The 19,533-nt window shown below is 49.8% G+C and overlaps 1 protein-coding gene across 1 annotated transcript in view; it reads right to left on the bottom strand.

Moving 5' to 3' along the window:
- Nucleotides 1-871: 871 nt before the first annotated feature.
- Nucleotides 872-19,533, bottom strand: part of LOC142588844 (phospholipid-transporting ATPase ABCA3-like) — a 125,278-nt gene continuing 106,616 nt past the window's right edge. Inside the window, exons 17-20 of the mRNA XM_075700663.1 lie at nucleotides 14,331-14,512; nucleotides 12,406-12,579; nucleotides 4,154-4,376; nucleotides 872-1,197 (exon numbers count right to left, since the gene is read on the bottom strand). Of these exons, the coding sequence (XP_075556778.1) occupies nucleotides 946-1,197; nucleotides 4,154-4,376; nucleotides 12,406-12,579; nucleotides 14,331-14,512 (831 nt within the window). The 3' untranslated portion in view covers nucleotides 872-945. The remainder of the gene's footprint in view (nucleotides 1,198-4,153; nucleotides 4,377-12,405; nucleotides 12,580-14,330; nucleotides 14,513-19,533) is intronic.

Raw genomic sequence — 19,533 nt, 5'->3', positions numbered from 1 at the left:
AGCTGAAGTCAAAGCAACATTCGCGCACGGAAAAGCGTACAATTACCACTATACTTCAATAGACGGCATCAAGCACTGTGGAGATGGGTTCGGGCGAAGCTCATCCTACGAGCGACGGCCAGGAAAGGACATGACGCTCCTGCGCTTCGCGGCTCACTGCGGACGCTACGGCAGGGTATCGACTCTCGATCCGGCACGGCGCAGAGAAGGCTCCGGAGTGGGCTCATGAAATGCGGGTTCGTTAATACAAGATATGCGACACGACAATTGCAACTTCCGGGCAAATGGCCATGGCGAGACCGATCGATTCAACGTGATCGCCTCTGCACGCCAGCTCAGCGCGCTGGGCAACGCGCAAGGCGGTTATCAGCTACCGCTCGTCATCACGTGATGGCGTTCATCAGGCTCCGCGGTGGCTAAGGGACTTGCTCAGCGGGTTTGCGGAAGCAGCGGCCGCACACCAATGAGCGAAATGCGAAAACGTTTTTCGGTTCGCATTAAACGCGAAGGTAAGCCGGAATGAATCCGGAGAGCCGCCACTCACACACCCACTTGACACACCCGCTCAGCCTCTCTATATGGCCTTCCTCGTAGTCCTTGCTGCTTTCGGACGTCAAACCGCATGTTATTATTCGATTTTTTACGAGAAGACTCTATGACAAAGAGGCGGTTGCTGCAATCTCAACCGTAAGGCGTCGGGCAACGCGCATGCGTAGGCTTTTCCCCTTCACATTCCATCGGCAGTCTATAGTACAGTGCTCCCTTTATCGACGTATCATTCGGAAACAGACAGGCCCCTTACAGAAGTAACCAGTGCAAGAAAACAACAACGCGGTGGTATTCTTTTTTCTTTCTTTTTTTTCTTTTCGCAATCAGTGTTGGTGCCCTGGACAATCCGGCGCTGCTGGTGACGACGAGACGACTTCCCATACGCAGTGCCCCCGCTCAGATGCCCAGCGTGGACGCCATTAAGTGGTGAACGGCGGCGGGCGCCTGCTGCACCTGCTGCGCTGCTGCGGCCGCTGCGGCTGCTGCCTCGCTGGCCTCCTTGCGCGTCACGCCGAGGAAGATCTGCTCGAGCGACGTGTCGGCGATGTAGAAGTCGAGCAGCTTGTAGCACTTCTTGATGCGCGCCATCAGGACGAACATCTTGCTCCACGGCATGCGCACCCACGAGATGCGGAACTCCAGAACGCCCTGGAAGAAAAGAAACGAAATGCGTACGTTTTCGGCGGGCAATGAAAAAGTTTTGCCAGCCTTACGTCACCGACAGCGCCACCTGAGAAGCACGAAGACCAGCCCCGATTACATAGCTTTTTTTTTTTTAGTTCGTGCTAGAATCTTCGCAGAAGTCACTAATCCCAGAGAAGCTTCCATGAAAAAAAAGAAAGCTCCGAGGTCACCTAAGCACTTCCTATGAGTTGTGAATGCGAAATCATTAATCACCAATTGAACGCCGATGCGCGGTCCTTCCAGCTATGAATTCCTTGCGGGCAAGCCAGAGTATTTACACGCTTGGCCTGGTTTCGTGAATAAGACACTCAGTTTCTGGGCGTGGGGTGCAGGTTAAACTCACTAACGACAATGTTTTCTTTTCGAATTTATTCTGTATTTTTATAAATTAATTTTTTCATAGCGATTACCGAGGCGCAGTTGGAACGCAGGCGAGAGCTTGCGCGGACAACAAACGCGCGCATAAAGCCGAGACCACACGTACACTTGCGGATGCGCGCAAGCTCGCGTCCACGCGCCTAGCGCCTGCCGCGCCTCGCGAGGAATGGCGGTTTGCACGGTTTGCATCCACAAAGACGCGCGACAGCGCGCGCTCACTGGGCTCCTTCACAGCCGCCTTCGCAGACGCCGCTTCGTACTTTGTTACTGACATTTTTTCAATATGCTTCGATATCTATAAACGTAATTGTTATATATATATAGGTGTTAGATCGGCGCAAAACTTAAAGAAGAAGCACTTTCTTGCATGATATAAAGCTGCTTCACGCAGAGTTGAATGTACCGCGCCGTAGCTGCGTAGCCAGGCGCCCCGACGCGAGGCAGCCCAAGCGCGCGACTACAGTGAGAAGCCGTTCCCCGAGATGACGCCGCGTTTCGACGCGTACCAGCCATGCTGCACCGTCTGCGCATGCGTGGGCGCGCAGACGCGCGCTTGCGCGCCCCCGATAGCCTACGTGTCGTCTGGGCTTAAAACAGGTGTCCGAGGGCGAGGGTGACGTGGGGTCGCGGCGATGTCCCCTCCACTCACGCAACACGACCCCTTTCGCTCCGTAGAGGCGTGCACGAGACGTGGCGTCGCAGCCAATGGAAATTTAGTTGCCGTTTCGCTGCTACAGACGCCTGCTTTTTCACTCAATGGGCCCATTTGATGCTTTCACATGAAAAAAAAAAACCGTGCTTGGAACATTGAAAACCCAATGTTCTCACTAGTCATATCATGGGAAGCCATCAAACACTGACACCAAGGACAACATAGAGGAAATTACTTGTGCTGAATAAATGAAATAAAGAAACGATAAATTAGTGGAGATAAAAGTGGATGAAAAAACAACTTGCCGCAGGTGGGAGCCGAACCCACAACCTTCGCATTTCGCGTGGGTTGTGGGTTCGGCGCTCACCTGCGGCAAGTTGTTTTTTCATCCACTAATTTATCGTTTCTGTATTTCATTTATTCAGCACAAGTAATTTCCCCTATGTTGTCCTTGGTGTCAGTGTTTGTTGGCTTCTCACGATATGACTAATAAAAATCGGACCCCTCGGTTAACCCGCTTTCTTCTCGTTTATTACATAACGAGGGTCTCGAATCTGGCAACATTGATGCCTTCAGGTAGCATATGTGGGTTTATTGACCAGTTGCCTTTCACCCAAAAAGATTACGTTCTCGTGACGCCTGCGGCAAAAACGAAGTTCCACGTCCGTCGCCAAGATCTGTGAGTGGTGGCGCTGGCTAACACTCCCTGGGTTCTGCTAGTACACATAAATACCCAAGGAAGTGGATGGGCAAACGCCGCCGCGGTAGCCCAATTGGTAGAGCATCGCACGCGAAATGCGAAGGTTGTGGGTTCGGCTCCCACCTGCGGCAAGTTGTTTTTTCATCCACTTTAATTTCCTTAATTTATCGTTTCTTTATTTCATTTATTCAGCACAAGTAATTTCCCCTATGTTGTTTTTGATGTCAGTGTTTGTTAGCTTCTCATGATATGAGTAATAAAAATCGGGCCCCTCGACCTTTCTTAATGTTCTCACAAGACACACTATACACTTATCACAGGCGACGTTCCTTCCGGTTTTCGAGCGCGTTGCGACATTTGATATTTCAGATGTTCACCTATCATTTACGCTTAGAAGTTTTACACCCTTATGTTTCTGTTACCGTGTACGTCTGCCATAGCGATCCAGTCGCAATCTAGTCGTTCGCGTCCGCTTCACCGCCGCCTCCGAGCATGCTTCTATCCATCATGCCACACCCGCAGCGTGTGCTGTCTCCATGCCCGACTTGGTAAGTAACGAACTACATGTAATTAGTTGAATGTAATCAATCACGCCTTTTAGTAATTTTGTAATTTAGCTACAACGTATATATTAATAGATAGACACATTTGCAACCACACACGCAGTCACACTAGGTACATCCCCCACACAGCGCTCTGTGTGGGGGACGTCTATATCCTTTGTAGCTTCGTGCAACAAAGTGGGGAGAAAAATAACGTGAAAGCAATGATTACTATTCGCTGATTGTCCAATTACTTCCCTGGGGCTGTAATTAGTAAATGCAATAAATTACATTTCTGAAACAGGTAATTGTAATCGGTTGCCTTTTTTTTCTGTAACATGTACAAGTCTCCTCCCTCCACGCAGTACACCCCCGCGGCACCGCGACGTCATTGCTTGAGCCAACCAATTGGCGCCGCACCCTACCCTTACCTTACGGCATCAGCTGCGTTAACCAATCGGTGCGTGTTATTGCCTCTCTTCCGGATTTCTTCTCCCCGGCGACGCCTCTCCTCCCCACTGACATGCTCTCCACAGTCCAACCATCACAAACACCGACCACAAGCACCACACCTGGCCGACCCAAGACAGAAAAGCTTCCCTCCAAAAAGGCCGATTTCAACCCTTCGCCGGGGCTCATTTCGCTCACCTCGTACGAGTGCACCAATTCGGAGCCCGGGAATGCCGCTGAGACGGCGTGGATCACCTGGTGCTGGTAGAGTTCGTCGCTCTTTCGGTCAGGCAAGGTCTTCACGGTGATGGTGTAGCCCTTGCCGAACTTGGCCTTCAGCTGAGGCAGTGAACCCAGGCACTGCAGTCGGCCCGCGCCCAGGATGGCCATCCGGTTGCACAGGAACTCCACGTCAGCCAGGCTGCGCGCCACACACGCGGGCAGTGTTTCAAGACGATACATTTTACGCAAACTGCACAGAATCGATGTCCCGAAGCTCGAAAGAACGTTGAACTTAAATATATAGTTAGTCGCCGTCTTGAACGGAGGGGTCGGTGGGGGCAAATATGGACAAACATTGCGAGGGGACACCGGGCCAACAGACGCGCTGATGGTTTTTACGTGTCATCTCACTATGTTTGTCATCATTTGCGCGTAACATGTCATTCCTTTAAGACGTGGTGGCACTGCCGTGGCATTTCTTGTAACAAAAAAAGAAATGTTCGACTAACTATACTACCGCGAATTTTGTCGGCAGGATACACTGATCGAGCTGACCAAGCTTACAAAAGTTTCTTACCAAAGACAGCGAAGAAGAATAATGGCAGTAATGCGGCGACGAGCGTTTTAGGGTTGGCGTCTGACACCACGTGGCGACAGTAATTTCGCCCGACCTACCAGGATTCGTCGAAATGAGGCTTGACTTCTCCTGCGATGGTTAACGTCACGCATCTTGCGCACGAAGGACCTTCTACCACCCGGCCTTCTATCACCCGGCCTTCTACCACCCGGCCTTCTACCAGGCTTCGTCGAAATGAGGCGTGACATTTTCCTTTTCTTGCTCGGTAATGCCAGAGGAGGAGGGGGCCCTCTCTCTGTGCCTGTCACGTGACATCGACGGAAGCAAGATCCCGCCCACACTTGTAGAGAGCCTATTTAAGGGGCTCCGAAATGTACTTCTAGATACTTCATGCTTTTCTTATTTTCTTTCAACTACCTTTGAATAAACCATGCAAGTTTCGCACTAGCAAATCGTCTCGCCCTTGCTTGGTCGCCATGGTCTACCGGATGCCTGCAGCCCGCCTACAACGCCACGCTACCCAATAAGTAATAGGCAGGCGCCGCTACTTCTCGGCAGCAGTACGGTACGCTACCCTGGAGTACGCAACAAACTGGCTGGCAGCGATTGGGATACGGAATCCTGGAGACTCCAACTTGGACGACAACTACGAGATCGTAGCCTCTTCGTCCTGGCGACAACGTTCGGAAGGAAGGTGTCTGGATCATGACTGCATATGGTGAGTGCACGGCTTTTCTTCACTGAGATATCACTTGGCTTTTACGTATTTTTTGGAAAGTACATTGCAGTGATTTTTCTTTAAACTGTTGACGGAAGTTTGAGTACGTCAAGGGTGTATAGAGTGAAGGTTTAGCAGCAATAAGGGCAGCCATGAACTTGAAGGCACTAAAGAAGCCGGAATTGTTGAGCTTGGCTAAAGAGTTGGGCCTCCAAATTGCCGAATCAAAGAGAAAGCCGGAGATCATTGAGGCGATCGAAGCGACCGGGGCAGACGACGAGGAACTGAGGAATGCCTAGAGAGCATTCAAGAGAAAGAGGAAGAGCGTAAGCGCCTAGAGGAAAAAGAAGAGCGCAAGCGCCTAGAGCAAAAAGAAGAGCGCGCAGCACGTGACGCCAAAGAAGAGCACGACCGTGTTGCACGCCACGCACTCGAAATGAAGCGCCTTGAGATTGAGCTCTTGAAAGCTCAAAATTCTGAAAGACCTAGTACAGAGGCACGTGAAAGCGAGCGCAGAATGACAGACTTGATGGCACCCTACGCAGTAGGAGGGGACATAGGTCTTTTTCTAGTACAGTTTGAGCGCACGTGTGAGAAGGCAAAATTCGCCAGAAACACGTGGCCGCAACGCTTGCTTACGTTACTGCCACGTGAGGTAGCTGATATCATCGCCCGCATGGGGAAGAAAGAAGTAGAGGACTTCGATGAAGTCAAAGCGACCCTGCTTAAAAAGTATAGATAATCAGCGGAAGCATCCAGGAGGAAATTCAGAGAAGTCGAGAAAACCAAAAGCGAGTCAAACTCAGATTTTGCATACACCTTAGAGGTAAACCTGAAGGAATGGCTCAGAGAAGAGGGTGCACTCGGCGATGCCGAAAAGACAATGCAGTGCGTTGCATTAGAACAGTTCTACCGCCGGCTGCCAGTAAACATCAAGTATTGGGTTCAGGATAGGCCAGGCGTAGACACTGTTTCGAGAGCGGCCGATCTCGCTGAGGAGTACGTAACTCGCCGTGCGGACGAAGGTAACGAAGCTCCTAAGAAGGAGGTGAATAAATACAGAGCCGACAAGCCAAAGCGATGGTCAAAGTCGAGTCGGTATAAAACAATGGAAAGGTCAGATTCGGTGAGAACTAGTGACGAGGAAAGCGAGGGAGAAAAGGAGTCACCCGAACAGAGGGCAGAAAGGGAAAAGAAAAGCGCTTTCGAGGCCAAGAAACCATTAGTTTGCTACAACTTCCAGCAAACGGGGCATATCTCCGTGGGATGCAAAAATCCCAAACTAGTGTTGATGTCACTAACTGGTAACGTAGACAATCTGAACTTGCTAGAACCCTACATTCGAGACCTCGCGGTAAACGGCAAACCGTGTAGAGTGCCTCGCGACTCGGCAGCCAAAATGGACGTGGTGCATCCGTCATACGTAGAGGAAGGCCAGTTCACGGGGCAATGTGCTTCGATAAGGCAAGCCGTAGAGGCCTCCAGTGTTTGTCTCCCGGTGGCCAAAATTCGTATTGAAGGCCCTTTTGGAGTACTGGACACTGAAGCCGCCATCTCGACACATCTCCCGCCGCAGTATCCATATTTGTTTTCTAACAAATCAGAGGATTTGCTACGACGCAAGGGAAACAGGTTTAGTGAGGGAACAGTGCAAGCCCTTACTCGTTCCAAGGCAGTGTACGAATGTCCAGTGGTGGAGGAAACAGGTTTGACAGCTGATTCATCAACCAGTACTGAACAGGATAGCCCTATAGGGGATGAGGCGGAAAGTACTCCAGCTAATGAAAAAACCAGGAAAGCAGCGGAGCCTGAAGTGTCGCGAGAGGCAGAATGTAGGAGAAAGTTGTTAAACGTAAGCCCGGCCACAATGATTGTTGAGCAAGAAATGCGTAAAGCACAAAACAACGCTGAGCATTACTATGACAGGATGGCTCGCACGCGACGCTTTGAAGTGGGGGAAAAGGCAATGATCCTGAAACCCTCGTTGAAAAACAAACTAGAGGTTCAATGGGAAGGACCGGTTGACATAATTCAGAAATTATCTGAAACAAACTACGTAATCACGGTACCGGGAAAACGAAGGACACCACAAGTGTACCATAGCAATCTACTTAAACACTACAGGCAGAGGGAAGCCATAGTGAACATGTCCCTTAATCAACCTGAGGAAATGCCTGTCGACTTTCCAGAGTTAACAGCAGTGACGGAGACAAAAGACGTTGACGAGACCATTGATAAGTTAGTAGAACAGGCGGAGTTGAATCCCAATCAAAGGGCCGAACTGAGGGAACTCGTGTTTGAATTTAAAAACGTGTTTTCAGACACACCGGGCAGGACAACTGCGATCGTTCACGATATCGAGTTAACCTCGTCGGAGCCAGTTCGTTCGAAAGCTTATCGCGTTTCGCCTCGTCAACGTGAAGTCATGACCGCTGAAATAAACAAGATGTTAGAGCTAGGTGCAATCGAGCCAGGAGAGAGCGATTATACCTCACCTCTTATCTTAGTTGAGGTCCCAGGAAAGGAGCCGCGCCCATGTATCGACTACCGCAGGCTCAATTTAATCACGAAGGACCAGACTTATCCAATACCGCATATCGAGGAAAGGCTTGAGAAAGTGAGCAGTGCTAATTTCATTTCTACGCTCGTTTTAGTCAGAGGGTATTGGCAGGTTCCGTTGACCGAGAGGGCAAGCAGGCTTGCAGCGTTTATTTCCCCGATGGGAACCTTTCGTCCGGAAGTCCTGAGTTTTGGATTGAAAAATGCGCCATATTGCTTCTCTAGCCTTATGGACCAGGTGCTACGAGGAATGGAGGACTTTGCACTTCCCTATCTCGATGACATAGCTATCTTTTCTTCATCATGGGCGGACCATATGCAACACCTGCGAACCGTGTTGTGTCGTCTACGAGAGGCCAACTTAACTGTTAAGGCCAATTAGGGCGCTCGGAGGTAGCTTATCTAGGTCATGTAATAGGGCAAGGCCATCGTCGGCCTTCCGAGGTTAAACTGACCGCAATAGACAACTTCCCGCAACCACGCACCAAGCGGGACATGATATCATTCCTTGGCTTGGCGGGTTATTACCAAAGATATATTCCGCGGTATTCCGAGATTGCGAGTCCTTTACGGATGCTCTCAGAAAAACAGAACCACAAACGGTAAAGTGGAATGACGCAAAAGAAAAGGCTTTTAGTATGCTGAAGAACGTACTAACGAGTCAGCCAGTGTTGAACGCGTCCGACTACTCTAAGCCATTCATTCTTCAGTGTGATGCCAGTGACAGGGGTATGGGGGTGGTGCTCTGTCAAAAGAGAGATGACGAGAACGAACACCCTGTACTGTACGCCTGTACAAAGCTTTCAGTTCGTGAAGAAGCATAGAGTGCATCAGAAAAGGAATGCGCCTGCGTAGTTTGGGCGGTACAGAAGATAGCGTGCTATATCGCTGGCTCAAGATTCACCATAGAGACTGATCACTATCCCCTCACATGGCTGCAGTCCATGTCTACGAAAAACGGTCGTCTTTTGCGCTGGAGCTTGGTTCTTCAACAGTACACCTTCCATATTCGCTACAAGAAGGGTAAGCTTAACGGCAATGCCGACGGTTTAAGTCGTTGCCCCTAGAGTATCGAAAGCCTCATGTTCATCCGGGTTTCCGTGGCATTTTTTTTCGTTCATTCATATGTTTTTCCGAAGTGAAGCCGATTGTTAGCTGATTTTAATAACCACGCCTTAACGCTTTCAAGAAATGGCTGTTTTTAGTGTTGAGGGGGGGAGGACGCGCGTAGAGAATGGGAAAGGTGTAGCGGGTTTTTTTTTTTTTTAAAGCCGGGTGTGTCTCGGGGAAGAGTGGCCTTGTGCTCGCTGCTTTGTGGTTGTGGGTCCGGCGCTGTTCTGGGGTGATTGCTTGCCCACGCAGGAGACGAAAAATTGCGAGACCTGCTTGCAACACCAATTTCACCGGACCGGACCAGGGAGAAAAGTCACCAGAGCGCCACGAAGACGGATGACCACTCCCAGGAATCTACCTACTACGAACTAAGGGTTCGTGACCTCTACGGGGAATTCTGATACCGAAACGCCGATCCCTCGTACAGAGGCTGCTGGCCCCTACACGTCGGTATCTTCCTCCCCCGCCGGAGATGCTGTTGGGGTTGGCGTCTGGCACCACGTGGCGACAGGAATTTCGCCCGAACTTCTACCAGGATTCGTCGAAATGAGGCTTGACTTCTCCTGCGATGTTTAGCGTCACGCATCTTGTGCACAAAGGGCCTTCTACCACCCGGCCTTCTATCACCCGGCCTTCTACCACCCGGCCTTCTACCACCCGGCCTTCTACCAGGCTTCGTCGAAATGAGGCGTGACTTTTCCTTTCCTTGCTCGGTAATGCCAGAGGAGGAGGGGCCCTCTCTCTGTGCCTGTCACGTGACATCGACGGAAGCAAGATCCCGCCCACACTTGTAGAGAGCCTATTTAAGGGGCTCCTAAATGTACTTTTAGGTACTTCATGCTTTTCTTATTTTCTTTCAACTACCTTTGAATAAACCGTGCAAGTTTCGTACTAGCAAATCGTCTCGCCCTTGCTTGGTTGCCATGGTCTACCGGATGCCTGCAGCCTGCCGACAACGCCATGCTACCCAATAAGTAATGTCGGTCGAGCTTCGATAGGCAGGCGCTGCTACTTCTCGGCAGCAGTACGGTACGCTACCCTGGAGTACGCAAAAAGCGCTAGCTGGTGGAACATCGTGGCTAGACGATCCACTTCGTGTAAGTTTTAGTCTGTATCACGTGATTACGTTTGCCGGGTCTTGCACTCTCTCTCAAATTTTCGTCCTTCTTTAAATTTCTGCCCATAAGCCCCATGCTCTAACGGAGCTGTGAGTTCGCGCGTCACCTTTGTCGGAGGCGCCGAGGCCACGTCGCTTACCCATTATAGATTGCCGGATCAACAGCCGCCGCCAGGTGGCGAGGCTGCATATGCTCTGGCGCTCTAGCTGCAGCGACGGTGGGGGCTAACTGGTCACGTGATGTTGTGCGCAAGCTGGAGCAAGCCGGGCCGTGGCTTCGAAAACCGACGCCAAGAACGATTCGCGCGTCGGAGACATTTGGCAGGGACAGCGCAGCAAGTTTGAGGCTTGTTCCGAGCCGAGGTGCAGGATAAACTTGCTTGTATGTCTGAACGCTTGCCGCGGCGTTGCTCCGAGTTCCATATACTACCCAAGTTTCTTTATTCAATATCGTTTCGTTGTTGCAAAACGTTTTATTTCCGGTGCTTGAGGCTGGCGAAATACTGCTCTGGGGACCCGAACGGAAGCGAAGACGCTTCAAGTTGTCTGCGTTATAATGGTTAACCTTTCCTTTGGTATGCTACAAAGCAACGCGCTTGACCATTAACACAACGATAATAATAACGTAGTCGTCTGCTCTTCTAGAGGCAGTTCTAGCTTGGGAGCTCCCGAGTACATGGGAACGGCGAAATTGTTTGTGTGGGCAACTATTGCACCAAATTTGATTAGATTAAGTTTAGATTAAGAAAAGGTTGAACCTTAGTGACACTAGCGAGCAGATTTCTTATTTACGCTGTCAAATAAATAACGGGATTAAAAACTGCACAGAAAAAAAAAGCTGAAGTGTCAAATTTAGAATTCTGTAACTTCGCAATAAACGAAGTTATCATATTTCTGTAAAGTGCACCTTAAAATAAACCTAAAGCAGATTAAATTGATGTATTATACACCACTTCAATATATGCCATTACTTGCGAATAACACATTTGAAAAACCCTCGCAAACAATTTTCATCGGCTGTAAATTCATGCATCAACTTTGTTTGCTTATGATGCTGTAAGAGATGCTGTTTACAGAACTGCGATGGTACAGAGTTACGGACTTGTAATGTTCGTGCTTAATTTCTTTTTAGACTTACGGATTTCCGAGAATTTTACGAATCTATTTAAGGCCGTAAATCACTATTTCCTACATTCGCTACAATTTGCATTTCTCTCTCAAACGCAAGAAAATTTATTCAAATCGGTCAAACGATTCCCTCATAAAAGAATTTCTACGTTTACATGTATTGGAACAGGAAAGTCAGTGTTGGCCTCTATTTAAGTTGATTTCTCTGTCTCTTACAAACGCCAAAGCGCAGTTTTTTTTTTGTTCACACCATAGATGTCAATAGCTGGCTGTTCTATTGTCTGCTGTGTTTTCACCTGGGATTTTTTTTTTCACACTACATGGCGGCTAGTGATTCCGACGTGGGCGCGGCGCCGTTGCATCGTCTGCTACCTGAAATAGGACGGCAACGGCAAGCGCACCCACCAAGAAACCAGCATCTGTAGCAGATGGGGCAAGAAAAGCGAATTTCGGAGTATCATGTTTTGAGCGCTAATCGTTTAGCCCTACTTTGCGCAGCGTCATCGGGGGAACACCACAGTAACAATGTATTCCGCGAAGTTCCAAGGCGCGAAGCAAGCAGTTCGTAATAGTCATAAAGGGTTTCCAGATATCCAGGTCACAAAAAGCCGTTGTGGTAGTTTCTTTTTCGAAAAAAAAAATAAGAGATCTTAACTGGTTCAGCGCAAGATAACTATTCTGCGTGCCTCCTACCAACTTTCAGGGTGTCTGTCTGACCCCGATGCGATGCCTCAGCCAAGGCCCACAGATGGCGTCACCACTGGTGTTTTATGCTAATTTACATATCCAAGTACATCAAGAACGGTTACAAGCGCAAGCTTGGCGGCGCGTGCCACAATTCCACTTAAAAAGAGGGTGTCGATAGGATTATCATCGTCTTGTGCACGCATTGGCCTTCTGGTTTTTCTTTTTTTCACCAGGAAGACGTCCGGGTTCACCTTGAACGTTTGTGCGTAACTCGCACCGAGTGCAGACGGCGGCTATCTGTTTCTCTGCAGGCTCCCTAGTCTCTTCACCTGTGGGACGTGAGCACGACAGACATGCTGGCCGTGTGCTGCAGCGCGCTGATGTAGTTGACCACGCGCCTTCGAGCCATGGGCGCCACGCCGACGTACGGCTCGTCCAGCAGCAGCACGCGGGGAGAGCCCAGCATGGCGATGCACAGCGACAGCTTGCGGCGGGAGCCCATACTGCATCGCGTGCAATTAAGGAGCGGGACGTTGGAGTGATATATCCTTTGTACACAATAATACATCTTTGGATTAGCGATGCAAAGACTACGGATAATGCGAGGAAGACTGTCGACGGTGTCAACGATATCTCCTTATGAGTAGCCGATATTAGTAAATGTGGATAGCGCCATCGATAGCTCTTGCAACATTTTCGGCAAGTGACGTTGCAATAAATTTTTGCGAGAACTGTCCACCAGTATAAGACTCGGGTCATAAAACTGGGGACCTATGCTGCAGTGTTTGAGATGCGGTACGTCGCCTGATTTTACATTATCAATAGTGCGCTATGATGGTACTATCGACAGCTCTTGCACTGTCGATAGTTTTGTAATGACTAAACTACCGATATAACCGACAGTACTATTAATAGATTTGCATCACTACCCAGCGTATACATCCGATTCTAGAGGCAACGGTAATATGGCTTTGCTAGTCAGACGACGAAACCGATTCTAGGACGACAAATCAGGCACTTTGAGCAGGGCACGCACCGTACAAGCATTCCGAAACCATATTTGCTATTGTATGCACTTTATAGATTCTTGTTTTATTTATTTTATAGCTTCTATATATACTCACGTCCCGCAAACTTAGGTTCTCACACTGTTAATCGGCTGTCATGCAGGGTAACGTGAGAGTCAGAAATCCGCTGCTCATCATCCCGTACCTGACAACAGGTATAAAGGAATGATCACGGATGGACTTAACACGTCCAACGGGCGCAATCAGGCTGCCAGACGACCCCTGTTGCTACAAAAGCACGTAGCGGCGCCCACGTATACCGCGACGTCCCTATACCAGTTCGCCGTAGATACAGACGCGATTTTGACAGCCTCTACTCGCGGCTTTTTAACAAGCCACGGTCGTGAGGCTTATGAAGCTACTGTCGCATAGGTGCTCGACGATATATCCGGTGTAGGGGCGCCACCGGCAAGTTGCCCGGCCTCGGACAAGAATGACGAAGCAGGTACGATCAAGGGAAGAGTGCTCTCGATCTCGGACCGGGCTTCTCGCCGCAGCCGCCACCCCGCTCCCCCAAATTAATATATAGGACGACGGCACTCGTTGTCGGATGCCGTTGCGTCGTCTTCCTGTACATACATCCCGTGTCACGTTCGTTACAAATGACGGGAGTTGCTTTGCACGAGTATCGGTAAAGAAGTTTCTCGCAGTTGACAGACTCGTAATCTCGTTACACGTGAGTTCTTCGTTATCGGGGAACAAAGTCTTGCAAGCATTTACCACTTACGTATCGAATAGAAAGGCGTTTCACGTAAAAGGAGAAAAATATACGCAAAGGTGCCGCTTGCTAACACGTTTCAAATACGCGGGACGGGATCGTCCCGAATGCTTCAACGTAACTGCGTGCAAAGGTGCGTGAAACAATGTTACGGGTAAAAGGTATACAGGTACGTGGAACAGTGTTCCCAACAGCCCTGCCTGTTTCCCCGATATCACAGTCGTGCATAATTATCTGTATTTGAGAAGTAAGGAATATGTAAATATCCGGAGCACCGTTGCAAACATATTGCGAGTTTATGCGGAACGCCGTTCCATTCAGGCCGTTCCATTCATGCAAATTTTTTTTTCCGCCCACAGCTGGAGCTTAAGCGTGTAGAGAATAGTTCCATCCTTGCACGAGAGTTCGTTATAATCGCCTTTCGCTATACGAGTTCATATTTTGGGGGGGGGGGGGAGGTTCAACGTACCTGTACGTGCTCACGAGCTGGTCCGCGATGTCTTCGAGCCGGAACACGTCGAGCAGCGTCTCCAGGTACTGCGGCGTCAGCGTAATGCCCTTGAGCCGCGTGAACAGGGCCAGCGTCTCCGCCCCCGTCAGCATGTCGAGCAGGCCGTCCCGCTGGGGACAGTAGCCCAGGTAGCGCTGGAACTGCGGAACGACAGAATACATAGGTGGCATATATGTGCGGTCGAGTATAAACTGAGTTCGACACGACGAGAAGGAGGAGTCCGCGGACGGGCGCGACGTGGCACGGAGAAAGCGTTACGAGGTTGACCAATGGTGTTTGTGTAAATGCAGCATCCGTGCGCATGGTGAGAGTACAGTGAACTAGAATTAACGCGAACGCGAGTGTGTGTGTGACGGAAGCAGCGAGACGACGACGACGGTATACGGCGATGCGATTGCCCGATTTCCGCGAACGATCGAATTGATGTGCACGGTCAAACGATTTGAAGGTACGAAATGGGCAAGAAACGCAGAAGTTAAATGCTTCCTGAAGGCAGTGCGTGGTGTCAGTTATACAGCACAAACAGGTGACTTGGCGGTGCAACTGTAGCACAAGGATAGACAGCTGGGCGAGTTGGTACGGTAACTTGATTTTGGCTTCTAGCGCGAAGTGAAACAGGGACACAGAAAGGAGCAGACAGGACTAGCGCTCGTCCTGTCTGCTCCTTTCTGTGTCCCTGTTTCACTTCGCGCTAGAAGCCAAAATCATGTTAACTGTAGCACAACCTGAATCCCCTGTCCCTTTATAGCCATTCCGAGGAGTTGCGTGATGCAGCTGCTTGCATTCGCCGAGCCGTGATGGCTCCGTCATAGTGGGACTCGATGCAGCGTTGTCGTACTGGGACACTATGCCCACTAGGAGAGAGCACGACTCAATCGATGTTTGTTTGAGCGGCCTGGTAACGACGAACAAGGGCCATGGAAGTCCCATGAGAGCTTTGGGAGGAGCGAAGCGGCGGCGTCTTGCATCTCCGGCGCTGGGAAATCAACGCTCGCGGGAAATTTGCTTTTCAATCGTTGTTTGAACGGATGCATCGGCCACCCGGCGTTCTGCTGCAGAGATGCCGAGATCTTCTTGCGCTGTCCACCTGGCTCGAGAGCAGACGACAGGTGAGCATCAGAGGGCGAGAGTCGGATAACGAAGCTGGAATGACGATGCAACTACAGAGCGTCAACACAGTCATCGGCCAACGTTGGCAGACAACTTGGTCCACTTGGTTGCCATAAGTTCTTGTCATGCATGCGTGTCTTGCGAGTCTTGTCATGCACGTGATGACATTCATGGGAATCATGTCATAGTTGCCGTACAGACCATGACATTTACTCCAATAATTTAGTGATATACATGACATGATATGTCACTGACGTCGCACATGCATGTTATGTCATTCACTCCATTACCGTCATTTAATTGATGACATTCATATCATGACCTGACTGTCATGAATGACGTAAATGACATGGTGATGGCGCTGTGGTCCTTTCCTTAACTGAATATGCAGTAGGCTATGTGTGGTGAGACATGCCTGCATGACATAAGAAGAATGACATGGAATGCATGCTCATGTTCGTGTTGTCATTAATGTGATATGGCATCCACATCAGGTCATGCACGCAACTCATATATATATATATATATATATATATATATATATATATATATATATACCGAGGACAACAAGGCGAAGGTTGTGGGTTCGGTTCCCACCTGTGGAAAGTTGTTTTTTCATCCACTTTAATTTCAATCAATTTATCGTTTCTTTATTTTATTGATTAAGCACAAGTAATTTCCCCTTTGTTGTCCTCGGTGGCAGTGTTTGTTGGCTTCTTATCATATGACTAATAAAAGTCGGGCCCCTCGGTTAACCCCCTTTCTTCTCGTATAGATACATATATATATATATATATATATATATATATATATATATATATATATTGTGGGATTTTATAAGCTATTCTTTGTCATCTGTACATGATCATCATCATGTGGGGTTCATATGGGTTTCTTCTTCATCATCGCTTGTAGGGCTGGCTCTCGAGTGTGATCCGTGCTGTGGGCGTGGTCGGTTCGCCCAATCTTTGACGCGGAATAAACGTCGTGATAACTGCTGCGTCACAAGTGGTGGAGTGTGCTCTTCGGTCCTCCGTCCTCTGACTCCCCGCTCAACCTCCTGGAGCTTCGATTGGGTCGCCGTTTGTGCCAGCTGTCCGGCAGCATGTCTCAGGGCGAGCCAACAGGCACTTCTACTTCCACCATCTCGGCCTCGGCTACCCCAGCCTCTCCGTATTGGGTTGTCAGTGGGCACCAGCGGGATCCCTATCTGATTGCTGGACTTCGCGGTGAAGACGTCGAGGATTGGCTGGACGACTATGATCGAGTGAGTTCGGCTAACCGTTGGGACGATGCGTCCAAGCTACGTCACGTCGCCTTTTATAGGACAGGAGTAGCGAAGACTTCGTTTTTCAACCATGAGGTTGATTTCACCAACTGGGGCCCTTTCAAACAGCAGCTCCGCCAAATCTTCGGTACACCGGCTGTTCGTTCTGCCCTCGCAAAAAAGACACTCGACACTCGCAAGCAACAACCCGCTGAATCTTATACGTCGTACATCGAAGATGTGCTTGCTCTTTGTCGACGCGTGAACACGGCCATGACCGAATCAGACATGGTTCGCCACATGCTCAAAGGCATCGAAGCTATTGCTTTCAATGCTTTAGCCATCCAGAACCCCGCTACCGTCGCTGATATCGTCGCTACTTGCCAGCGCCTTGACGAACTCGAATCAGTACGGTTGCAGAAAGACACCACTGCAAACACTACCGCCGACGACCCTACGTTACGAGCAATTATACGCGCAATAATTCGAGCAGAGCTCCAGTATATTGGCTTAGCCGCAGGGCCCATTGCCTTCTCATGCCTCCGATACCAATCTGTGAGACGTCATCAAGGAGGAATTTGCGTCCATGGCTGGTGCAGCGTACACGGACCCTCTAACCCCTCGGGCCCCACCAACGTACGCACAAGTAGCCTCAGCTACTCCCGCCATCGTTCCACCGATGCCTCCAAAACCAACACCGGCCCACATCGCTTCCATGACTACCAGCGCACCTACCCAAACCAGCTATCCGCAGTGGCGTCCTCCTCGTCCCATCTGCTACTACTGCGGCTATCGTGGCCACATAGCACGTTTTTGCCGCAAGCGCCAGCAAGACGAGCGTCGCGGATATGACGTATACGAACGGGATGACTTTTCGCCCGGAGCTACTTTCCAACGTCTAGGGAGCTTCCATGACCAACGCCGTCCTTATGGTCCACCGCGCGGCCGCTCTCCATCACCTACTGTAGCATCCGAGACCGTTCCGATGTATCGTCCTGCGAGACGCCGCTCGCCGTCACCCCTTCGCCGCTCTACGTCCCCACTGAGACCTGCTTCTCAATTCGCCGAGCGTCGTCCGGAAAACTGAATTATGCAGCTTTTGGAGGAAAAGCTGCATCGAACGACAGGACAGAAATTCCTCCATCGCGTCCGTGCCATGTGATATTGGTTGTAGTAGAAGATGTACAAGTAGAAGCTTTAATAGACACGGGTGCTAGTGTTTCAGTCATTCACCGTGAATTGTGTTCGCGACTTCGGCAAGTTACGACCCCCTATGATGGACCTACGCTACTCGCTGCTCAAGGGGCCTCCATTCGACATATCGCCATGTGCACTGCTCGTATTTCCATCAATGGACTTCTGCATTACGTACAATTTGCAGTGCTAAGTTCGTGTGCCCAGCATATTGTGATGGGATTCTCTTTCTACGGCCTCCGCCTCCATCTGCTGTGGGCAACGCGTTCTCCACATGACCGACACGACCTATTCACTTCATGCAGATGGCGCACCCCTTCACTTGCTTGCTGCAGAAGATACCGAGCTACCTCCTCGCCATAAAAGCATCGTTACCATCACTTCTGACGTCATTGACTGCGGCGACGTGCTCGTATTACCATCTGCACGCTGTCTCGCAAGAGGGACAGCCTTTGCATCAGGGCTCGTTAGGTTTGACCATGGCTCTGCAGTTGTCTACGCTACAAACCCGACATCCGAACAGATTCTCATCCCTAAAGGCGCTACATTGGCTTGCGCCACTGAATCGGAGTCTATATCTGTTGTTTCCTTTAAACCAGCTTCCTCTGAAGTTCCTTGTACCGGACGGGCCGCATCTCCTTCAGCTCTTGCAGCTGCCATCAGTTCCGACCTGACACCTTCGCAGTCACAACAATTGCTTGCTTTGCTCCAAAAACATGACGCTTCCTTTGACGCGCATTCAGCTTCATTGGGAAATACTTCGATTACGACGCATCGGAAAGAGACAGATGGTACATGTATCGTGCGCCGTAGACCGTATCGCGTATCGCTAGCCGAGAGGAAAGTCATTGACGAGAACGTCACCGACATGCTCCAACGAAACATAATACGCCCCTCTGCTAGCCATTGGTCTTCCCCCGTTGTTTTGGTTCGAAAAAAAAGACGGCTCTGTTCGATTTTATGTTGACTACCGAGCACTTACGATCACACGCAAGGATGTATACCCTATGCCGCGAATAAACGATGCCTTGGATTCCCTAAAGGGTGCCGAGTACTTCTCCAGCATCGATCTGCGTTCCGGCTACTGGCAGATACCTATGCATGAGGACCATAAGAAGAAAACAGCGTTTTCAACACCAGATGGGCTCTACGAGTTTAATGTCATGCCATTCGGCCTATGCAATGCGACCGCAACGTTCGAGCGCATGATTGACACCGTTCTTCGTGGCCTGAAGTGGAAGACTTGCCTGTGCTATCTGGACGATATTGTTGTTTTCTCGTCAACCTTCTCTCAGCACCTGCAACGTCTGGATGAAGTTCTCATGTGCCTTGCCAACGCTGGATTTCAAGTAAACACCAAGAAATGCCATTTTGCGAGCAAGACGGTCAAAGTACTAGGTCACATTGTGAGCAAAGATGGCATTCGTCCTGATCCTGACAAGGTTTCGGCAGTTCAGCACTTTCCTCGTGCCGAAAAGACCAAAGATTTGCGTAGTTTCCTAGGCCTCGCTTCCTATTTTCGCCGATTCATACGAGGCTTCGTCACAATAGCGTCACCTCTGCACAAATTACTGGGTTATAATGTTCCCT

Source organism: Dermacentor variabilis, chromosome 7 (assembly GCF_050947875.1).
Source record: "Dermacentor variabilis isolate Ectoservices chromosome 7, ASM5094787v1, whole genome shotgun sequence".
NCBI lineage: Eukaryota > Metazoa > Arthropoda > Arachnida > Ixodida > Ixodidae > Dermacentor > Dermacentor variabilis.
Note: the sequence above shows the minus strand (reverse complement) of the source record. Positions and strands in the feature narration are given on the sequence as shown.